This window comes from Melospiza georgiana, chromosome 4 (genome assembly GCF_028018845.1).
Source record: "Melospiza georgiana isolate bMelGeo1 chromosome 4, bMelGeo1.pri, whole genome shotgun sequence".
NCBI lineage: Eukaryota > Metazoa > Chordata > Aves > Passeriformes > Passerellidae > Melospiza > Melospiza georgiana.
The window spans coordinates 71,191,171-71,201,763 of record NC_080433.1 but is presented as its reverse complement, the minus strand read 5'-3'; the positions used below and the strand labels follow the sequence as shown (position 1 = coordinate 71,201,763).

At 41.9% G+C, this 10,593-nt stretch overlaps 1 protein-coding gene across 4 annotated transcripts in view; it reads left to right on the top strand.

Annotated features, from left to right (window-relative positions):
- Positions 1 to 7,456: 7,456 nt before the first annotated feature.
- Positions 7,457 to 10,593, top strand: part of CACNA2D1 (calcium voltage-gated channel auxiliary subunit alpha2delta 1) — a 360,232-nt gene continuing 357,095 nt past the window's right edge. For all 4 annotated transcript variants that reach the window (XM_058023720.1, XM_058023719.1, XM_058023722.1 and 1 more), the window contains exon 1: positions 7,457 to 7,958. In XM_058023720.1, the coding sequence (XP_057879703.1) occupies positions 7,864 to 7,958 (95 nt within the window). In that variant the 5' untranslated portion in view covers positions 7,457 to 7,863. The remainder of the gene's footprint in view (positions 7,959 to 10,593) is intronic.

Sequence of the window (10,593 nt, the reverse complement as noted above, 5' to 3'; positions counted from 1 at the left end):
TTCCTGCCACTCTTTGTGCCACCTTTTACAACTAAATGGACAAGTGCACTTGTGTAGACCAAACCTCTCTTGGTGACCTCGTGTGACACTGTTCACAGGGGTTCTTGGATGAGGGAAGAGATGAGTGTTGACTCCATGTTCAGAAGGCTTGATTTATTATTTTATGATATATATTACATTATAACTATATTAAAGAATAGAAGGAAAGGTTCATCTCAGAAGGCTAGCTAAGAATGGAATGGAATAGAATGGAATGAATAACAAAGGTCTGTGGCTCGGACAAAGAGTCCAAGCTAATTGGGCTGTGGTTGGCCATTAATTGGAAACATCCAAGATGGGCCAATCACAGATGCACCTGTTGCATTCCACAGCAGCAGATAACCATTGTTTACATTTTGTTGCTGAAACCCCTCAGGTTCTCAGCAGGAAAAAATCCTAAGAAAAGGATTTTCATAAAAGATGTCTGCGACAAGCTCGTTCCTCTTTTTCCTCTTCGTCACCTCTCCTGCTTACTAGCATGTCTTCCTTATCTGCACACAATTTTTCTTCCTTTTACTGTTTCATCTTCCTAATGATTTTTTTCCTCCTCATATTCCTGTTTTCCTGATTCACTTTACTTTTTCTCTCCTTTTGCCTTTTAAAAAATTTCTTTTCCTTGTACGATATGTAATGAAGACAGTATGCATGTCTTTATTTCCACATGCATAACCTTTCTTCTTGATATTTACCTTCCTGTTCTTTTCTTATTTTTGCTCTATAATCGTTCATTCTTACTTTTTCTCCATCTCTCTGCCCAGTATTCCTTCTAGGTTGTTTTTATATTTACTACTAGTTTATATATAAAGCAAATCAAACAGGATACCAATACTCAACAATCCATATTTTAGGGCAGGATGAACCATTCTTTGGAGGTGCTGGTCTATGCCCATTGACTCCAACTGGGTAAGAAAAAAAGGAATCCCTTTTCTCATAGGGTCTATGAGTATCTCACCAAACGCAGAACAGGAGCAGCAACAGCTGTGCTGCAAAAAGGGGGCACAAATACCACCTTCCTACTAAAGTTCAGCCTACCCTGTTGAACTTCCAAAACCAGCATCTGTGGCTGGATGGCACGCCAGCACCTGTTCTTTTGCAGGAATATTGCAGTAAAATCTCATCAATAACATTGGAATGTACCTTTGATAACCACCCTTTTAATTAGGTTAAATGGATTAAGTAAGTATGAGATGCTGAGATGGCTTAATTCCATTTGGCTGACAGTGGTCTGCAATGATTATTCTGTTGCCATCACAGAGAGTGCATCTCCATGTGTCCATGTACCTTTTTTTAGTCCTATGAAGTGGCAAGAGACCAGATTTCAGGAGACGCCCATCCTTACATTTAGAAAATCATTTACTGGCATAGGAATGTATCTCACAGGGTGAAAACAATGGAGAAAATTGTCCAATTAGGGAGATTAAAGAAGAAATATATATATATATTTGGTTTCAAGAAAGAACTGTATATGCTTCAAGTCAATGAAAGGGATGGATTAAACTAAGTTGAAATAGATTAGGAACTTGGTAGAAAATAGACAAGGCTGTACAAAAATGCTGTCAATTTTGACTTTATAAAACATATGTTATTTGTATAAGACTGCGTTTAGAAGTTATATTTCTTTACAAATTCAGAACATACCACAGTTTAACATCTATAATTGCGGGTGCTCTCCAGCAAGATGACTGGCATTTATGGTTTTCTGAGAATGGTGTCACAACAACAATATGAGATTTACAACGAGCACTTTTACATTATACTGTGAAATATAACACAGTGATTAATGAAAAAAATTCCTTTTAAACTCAGAAACATATTAATGATAATATTAGAATGAACACAGAGTGTTTCAGAACCAAACTACTATTTCCATATAGTGCTACAGTGTAAGCTCTGCTTACCAACAACTAAAACATCCCTGTGTTATCAACACTGTTTTCAACATAGCCCAAAGCAAAGCCCCATAAAAGCCACTCTGGAGAAAATCAACTCTACACCAAGCAAAATCAGCACCATGGATGAAGTTTTAGACTGTAACTTGGTTATAAACTATTTTTAGTTTTATTCACTGGGAGAAATTTTATTGTTCTGGACTCCAAGTTTCAACATTAAGTTATCCCAAAGTTATTGTTGGTTTAACTGCAGTATCAAAAAACCCAAGTGTGAAAATGTGTACAGCTCTAATGACTAGAATTAGAATGAATGCTTTCCTCAAATCTGACAATAACAAGAGAAACATAAACAGTCTTATCAAATAGTGAAGGTTTTGCTACCAGATCCATCCAGCATGCTTACTCAAATATGAAAATCACAAGGGTGAGAACAAAACAGTGTTGATTATCTTGCTGTTGGATGTAGGTCACAAAGTTCTTGCAATATAAATTTTATCAAATTCAAATATGTAAAACAATTCATCCCACTTGCAACAGGCTGGATCTTGCATTTCCATCTGGTGCAGACTCCAATAAGACCATTTTTACCCATGAAATTAGAAATTGATATCAGGCTGTCTCTAGTCGGGTCTAGTCTGTCCTGCACCAACAAATGGAATGAGAACTATTCAGCAAGAATAGCCCCTCCTTCCTTATGTAAAACACAGACATAAAGAAGATATTACATGCCAGGAAGTAAACAGACCTTTGGTATGCGGCATTGATTATGATAGAACAGAATCACAGAATCATTTAGGTTGGAATAATTTACTTTTAAGATTATGCAGCTCAGCTGCTAACCCAGAACTGCCAAGTCCACCACCAAACCATGTCCCTGAATGCCACATCTGCACATCTTTTAAATATCTCCAGATACGGTGACTCAACCACTTCACTGCGCTGTCTGTTCCAGTGCCTGACTACCCTTTCCATGAAGAAATTTTTTTCTAATATCCCATCTAAACCTTCCCTGGTGCAACTTGAGGCCATTTCCACTTGTTCTATTACTTGTTACTCATGAGAAGAGACTGACCCCACCTTTCTACAACCTCTTTTCAGGCACTTGTACAGAGTGATAAAGTCCACCCTGAGCCTCCTTTTATCCAGACTAAACATCCCCAGCTCCCTCAGCTGCTCCTCATCAGAACTGTGCTTTACACCTTTCTCCAGGCTCATGCACACACTTGTTGCCATATTTCAGCAAGCACATTTTGGCTGAATCCAGCAACATCTGGGAGTCCCATCTAGTGAAGCACGTGTTATACCAAGCACAAAGGTGGAATGTGCTCAGCAAAATGCTGATGAGGGCTGGCAAGAATAAAGCCAGTACAGATTTATTGCCTATTATGCCCCCACAAAAGACACTTAAGGCACTTGGTGATTGTGCCTCATCTATTCACACAAGTGCTGCAACCACTGCACGTGTGGTCTTAACCTCTCACTGGCTTCAAGAATCTTTCTGAAAATGCTGATTACTGAAGAATGAGTTTATTTACAAGTACAAAATCAGATTAATAAAATTTTGATTCTGATGCTAACATAAAAATTTCAAGTTTTTATAAATGGTTAAGAGACAGAGGGCCCTGCTCCTTTGTCTTTTATGCTAGATTTGCAATGGTGTAAATAAGACATGAAAACATAAATTATATATCCAGAAATTGACATAAAAGAGAAAAGCTTGATCATTAATTAATACCTGCCACTGATTAAATGAACTGAGAAGAAGACTTTGATGCAAATAAAATGCTGTAGTTTTGCAATAGGATTTTTTTTCTGACATATGGACTACAATGGTCAGTTGAAAGATTTCCAGTACTTTCAGTACAATCATAGAATAGAATCTTTTAGGTTGGAAAGGATCTTTAAGGCAAGAGTCCAACCACAAGCCTAACCCTGCCAAGTCCACCAAATAGGTACAAAGAAAACTGTCTGTAAGATGCCTCATTATATCAGTACCTGTTGCTCCTGTGCTCCTTCACAGAAAGGTCTCAGTCAGATATGAGAGGCAATAAATTTAGAATGAAGTAAGAATGAAGATTTACTTTCTTTTTTTTGTCATTCAAGTGCTTAAAGAAAAATATTTGTCTGCTGTAATAGATCTTTAGGAATCTCAATGCAGATAAATTACAAGAATTTCTGCAGTGCAATGTTACTGTGATGTACAAGCCATGTATTTAAAACAGTGACTGTATAAGAAAATTGTTTAATCAGCAAATGTAAAGAAATTGATTGTTTAGGAGATTTGAATGGCTTTTTAAAACTTTATGATGGAGCTACATTTGTGCTTCTTTTTTCTGCATTATGGGAGGGTGAAGACATACCAAGAAACTGAACTCTGCTAATTTAATGTTTCATGTCAATCACACTTTCTTGTTGAAGGTAGTGGGAACTCACTTGAAGCCTATTGGTCATGTCCATACACAGCTGTAGGATGAGGTCAGCATTTCTAAACATTCTGCATCTTTATTAAATACCTGGAAAATTAATAAATTTTTAGGCCATAAATAACTAGGTGAATCAAAGACTGGGTGATTAGTAAATAATAAATTGTTCATGGAATAAATCCTGCTTTCTTTTCTTCCCCATGCTTCAGGCTGGCACTGGATTCATGAGTTTCAGATTCCAAAAAAGGCAAAACTTCAAAATCTGACTTCCAGCCTTACTTAATTTTACAGGAAAGCTGTTATTTGATTCCACCTTTTCTCAAAACTGGGCTCCAGTTCAAGTTTACTTGTAAATCCTGAACAACTTGCAGGTTGATCTTGAGTTGTCTATCACAGAACGCCAGAGCCCTTGTCAAGCTCCATTTTCCAGCCCTGGCTGCTCCTCCACACCTCAACCAGCTTGTTTGGACCCAACCTGTGTATTTCTCCTCCAAGCTGGAGCCTCAAATAGACAACTTCTCTCTTTCTCTCCAAGTTTCAGTGAGCTCCACAGGCACTCACACTGCTCACAGCAGGATTAACTTGCAGAGGGTCTTGTTATATAGTTGTAAGTAGCACAGTAGATTGCAAGCTTTGAATACTTCTTAATTAAAAATCATAGCAGTATTTCCTCTAGAATATTTTTCACTTTTCAGCTGTTGCTCAGTGTATTAGTACTGATTAATCCAGACCTTACAGTACTAGGTGGGGTGTCAAGCATTGCACAGTTCCATTGCCATTCCATGTGTTACTGTTGTTGGAACTATTTGCAGCTATAATTATTGCCCTAAGAAACTCTATAAGCATCAGAAATGAGGCTTAAAGAAAATTGTACTAATGATGAAAGAAACATTCCTGTGTAGCCCTTTAGTTATCTATTTATTAATTTACATTATCATTTCCTGATCTTCTGGTCTCCTTTCCATTATATTAAAATGGTACCTGTGAGTAAGGGGTGGTCTTGTTTATTCTCACCTGCTGAAACAATTTCCTCTGTGTGTTTGCACAATTACTTGCACCCTCTCTTTCCCACACCAACATGTCATACTTTTCTGTTTGCCCACTCCAGAGGGTTATCCCCTGGGAGAACACCTCTTTCCCAGCTCAGTGCACACAGCTTGCTCAACAGGCCCTTGGGGGCAGCACTGCTGGGAATTTAACATGAACTCTTTCCTGCTGAGAAGAGAATAAATGGGCATATGCTTGATCCTTCAGGTAGGGAAGGAGCCAGGTGGGGCATTCCCATCTATTCTGGAGGGGTGTTGCCAGTGTTAATCCATTACTGTGCTGCCCACTGCAAAACTGTATGTGCTTTGGGGCACAACTAACTGAAGAACATCTGGTTCCTGGTAACTCAGCAGAGTTTAGGCATGAACTTGAGCCAAACTCCAAAGTCCTATCAAGGAGCAGAATCAGTGTTTTTGTTCAATATTCATGTTCATAACTAAATTGATGTTAACTTGATGCTGATAATGCTACTCTTAGTGCAAAAGCGCAAAAATGAGGAGCTTTATCTAAGTAATTTACTAAGATAATTTATCTAAGTAAATTTCTTTATCTAAGTAAATTTGTCATGGTCTTGTCCAACCTGTTCACATCTCTAGCCCCTTTCCTCTGTGCATTTCTCCAAGACTTTAATCCATTCCCTACCATCTTTCTACCCCAGATCTCCCCACAATCCATCTCGTGTGAAGCAGGACTTTTGTGCCACAGCCATGACTGTGCTGGTACCCTTGACATCCCCATGGGGAAGCAGAGATGCTCAGCTGAGCAGCTACAGGTAAGTACCCAAAGAGGTGCCACTTCATGTGGCAAAACTGCCAGGTCTATGGAGACCAACAAAAGCTGAGCTATAGATACTCTTCAGACAGTTTGAGTCTAAAGGCTGCAGAACCATTTTAGAAAATGCTATTTCAAACTTGCATCCAAACCCTGATGAATCCTACGTACCTATGGGTAGGTGGATAGGTGAAGACAACTGGGAGTTCTTCCCACGAGCTCCCAAGTGCCAGCTCCAATCCAGAGACAATGTGGATGAGTGACTGCATGCTTTACAGATTGCAACTGAAATATCGTGCTGGCTTTGAGCCCGGGCAATGTGAGCACTCAATTCTTCATTTGTGCATCTCAGTTTTGATCCCTTTGCCACCTTTAAAATAGAGATCAGCACTTTCATGTTTTATAGAAATTGTTGTGAGTTGATACATTCAAGATGTGATCCTTAAATAGAAAGGATGTGAAAACAAAATGAATACTGGGTCTGCTCTTTCATTTTCACCTGTTGAACTAAGTAAATATATTAAACTATAAATATGAAATGACGTAGAAAGAAAAAACAAAGAAAACCGACCCACAGATCAAAAAGAAAAATCAGATTTGTCACTGAACTTTTAACTGCTTTAACAAAAAAGCTAAGAAATATTTCCCTGGATTACTCTCTACATTTACACCGAGAGCGTATAGTTGCCACAGAGACTGGTGTGCGTGAACAAACGAAAGGAGGCGAGAGGCAATGCGTCCTGTGGATTTCCAGAGGGATCTGAAATGAAGGACCGGGTTAGCGGCGCGGCGGGGCGGGGGTGCAGCCCGAGGAGCGCCGGCCGTGCCCGGGGCGGCTCCGCGGGGCCGCTCGGGGATGCTGCGGGCCCGGGACGCTGCTGCCCAGGGCGGGGGCGGCGGCCGGGCCGGGCGGGCTCCGCGGCGAGGGAGAGCGGCGTTTACAGCTCCATCCACGAGACGCCTTTTTAAATCGCAGCCCAGACTGGTGGCACACGGGCCGTGCGCGGAGAAGGGAGGAGGGGGCTGGAATTAAAATAAGGCACGAAGCGGTTTTAAAAATAGCGAGCGGGCTGCGCGGGGCGGGGCGGGGCGGCAGCGCGGCCCCGGGGCGGCCCGGCCCGGAGTTGCCGGAGCCTTGTATGGAGCGCGGCCGCCGCAGGGCCCGGCCCGCCCCCGCCGCTTTCCCCGCTGCCGGCGGCGAGCGAGCCGCCCGTCTCCAACTCCATCGCCTGCTTCCCTCCCTCTTCTCCCAGGAGCCGCCACCCCGCCCGCCTCTCTCCTCCTCTTTCTGCTCCGCAATCAGTGGAATAAATCAGGGAAGGACGCGCGCACACACACGCAGAGTGGGATCTGTTACAAAAGTAGCGCTGATGGCGGCGGATCGGATGGAGCTGGAGCTGCCGCTGGAGTAGCAGAGAGTGGAGTATCTCTCGCTCGCTCCTTTTCTCTGTTTCGCCTCTTCTCCCACTCCACCCACAGATCTCCATCGTTTCTCCTCCTCCCCACCCTCGGCCGCGCTCCCGCTTTTCCGCGCATCTCTGGGCTGCGCCTCCTGCGAGGGGGCGGGTGGGGGGAGCGGAGGAGGCTTTAAAGAACCACGGCCCCCCCCCCGCACCGCCACACACCGTAATTGAATTTATTATTATTGCCGTCTCGCCGACTTGGGGAAGGGGGATCGATCTTCGATCAGGAAGATGGCTGCTGGCTGGCTGCTGCTCTTTATCCTGACACTTTTCCAGTCCGTGGTGATGAACCACTCCTCGGAGGGACCCTTCCCCTCGGCCACCACGTAAGTCCCAGCGGGGTCCGGGGCTCCGGGGCGGGGGCACGGCCGGGGCGGGGGCGCTCCTCGGCTCCAGAGATAGCGGCGATACAAAGGGAAATATAGTTAGACCGGGCGGAAAGTGGAGATCGGGAACAATTGTAGGTTTTCGGCAAATTTTGCTTGGAAGAGTCAGGGTAGCCGATGGTCCCGCCGGGGCGGTCGCGCTGGGGGAAGCTCCGGTGACGGCCGGCGGCGGGACTTTTGAGGTAAAGGCTCCGCAGCGGCTCCCAGATCCACCCCGTCAGGTCATCCTGGTGGAGAAGAAAGTTTCGAGTTACACAGAGTCCGCCCCTTCCTCCCACAGAGGTTATTCCAGCCCTGGATGGTGTTTCAACACTGTTTATAAAAAAAAAAAATCACCCTGAAAACTTTGGCGATTCGATGCAAATGCCCACGCAGGGCGGATTTCGTTGCCTTTCCGCGGCCGGGAGCTCCGAGCCCCGGCTCCCTCCTGCCTGGCCGGGCTCGGGAATGCCGGGGCTCCACGGGGTCCTGCCCGAAGGGGCTTTCACACACAGTTAAAGCCACACAGCTGGAGATGTGTTTCCTTCAGCCTCGGCCTTGCAGATCGTCACTTCTCAGAAATATCTTGGCGAGAGCTGAGGGATGCTCGCGGTGCGCGCAGCTCGGTGCCTTGCCTGGCCCTGAGATAGAAATCTTTAAAGCACTGCAGAATTATTAGCATGAAAGTGTTGCCCAGAGCGGTGCAAAGATCAAATAATAATGATGCAATAAAAGCAAGGCAATACGTATTGAAGATTCGCCTACAGATAGGGAAAAAAAACAATCCACGAGAAAGCACTATGTGATCGTGTTTTTTCCTTTTTATTCTCTCGCCTCATTATTTTTATATTCTTTTTGTTTGGTTGGTTTTTTGAAGCACTTACCTTAGTCCCCGAATCTGGGTTAAAGCTACCAGTAGGTAACTTTTAAGTGGATGACTCACTTTGATGCATTTTACATAAGAAAAACAGTGCTAATGGTATTCTTTCCTTATTGTTTAAGGCTGGGTAGAATTTATTGGTGTCGCTCATCCTGGGCAGAAGGATGCGTTGCAGTAATTACCAGCAATGCATTTTCACCAATTAGTACTGCTGGTAGGTTGTTATAATTGGATTCAGTTCTGAGTATCGGTTCCATCATGAAAGACTCAAAGGGATGCTCGCACGGTTAAATGAAAGGAATACAAAGATGTGATACTAAGATACACTTAGTATCCTTTAAGTTGAATAAATACAGTCTTCCATTGTAGGGAAAATTGTCTTTTAAAACATTCTCGCGTTGCAGTGTATAAAGATGTGCCACGTAGAAGCAAGTGTAGCAAAATACAAACAAACCCAGGGCTTTTTACTTCATTGTTTTCTTGTGTTTGAGCTCCCGTATTTATGATCTTTTGAGCTCTGATATTTACAGTTTCTCATTGAGCTGCTAAGGTCATCATACACAACTAATTACAATTTATCTTCTATGTGGATTTTTCTGGGTTTAAAAGAGAAAGAAAAATAGAACCCAGTGAAATTAAAATAATATCATATAAAAAGAATATATATATAATTTCAAATAGAAGTCCAGATTGCTTTTTAACATAAGGATATGTGATATTCTTTTAAAACTGGTTTTGTTTCCCCATCTATTTTTGTTAATTTCCTTCTGAATTCACCTTTATTGATGATAATAGAAATTGACAACAGTGAAACATGTAACTACAATTATAAGTATACCTATGATAAAGTAATTCAGAATAAGTTAGTCATCAACATATCTGTGTTCTGCAGAATCTACTTGCTTTTTACTCATTGTTATTCCCCTGAAATACTGCAGAAACAATCTCTAGAGACTGAGCATCCCTCACAGTACTGTTTCTCCTTTGAAATAGCATCAAAGTGCAAGCAAGGCTTAGTTTGTTTAGAAGGCAGCACACAACAGGTTGATGCAGGGAGAGCTGCTTAGCAAAAAGTAATGATGTAACAGGTGAAGGAGAAAAGATTTTTTTCTATTCTTTTTTGAGACTTGACAGCAGCGTTTCACTTCTTACTAAAAATTACAAATGGGGAAGAACAATGAGAAGTGACGCAAATGCTCTTAATGTAAAAGATATTATATATTAAGAATATTAAAAATAGAAATAAAAAAAAACATGGGAGAGGAGAATAAAGGAAAGAAAGGATATGAATAATTGAAGAACTGGAGGTTTGCTGGTATTCTGTGCTTAGCTACCTGCTTTCTCCCCATTATTTTCAGTCTGTTTTTTCTCTTAGTGAAAAAGTTGGTCTGAGGAAGGATTTCCTAGCTGATGTGAAAAATGTGCATATTCAGGGCTGTAGAGTGTATGGTTTCTTCTACAACTTATTATTGTACAATCACATTTCCTTCAGTCATCTGTTTCTTCTGCATTAATAAATATTTTAACATGTGCTTTTACTAAAACATTCAGAAGTCACTATCACCAATTTAATATTATAGAAGTATGTAGTATTCTTAGCAAGAAATGCTGAAGGTTTATGCAATGCCTGTGTAATAGAATCTCAGTAATTTGATTAGTTTTAATTCTTGGATAAGGCAAAAAGGCCCTGTTATGTTTACACAGCAATATATAGAG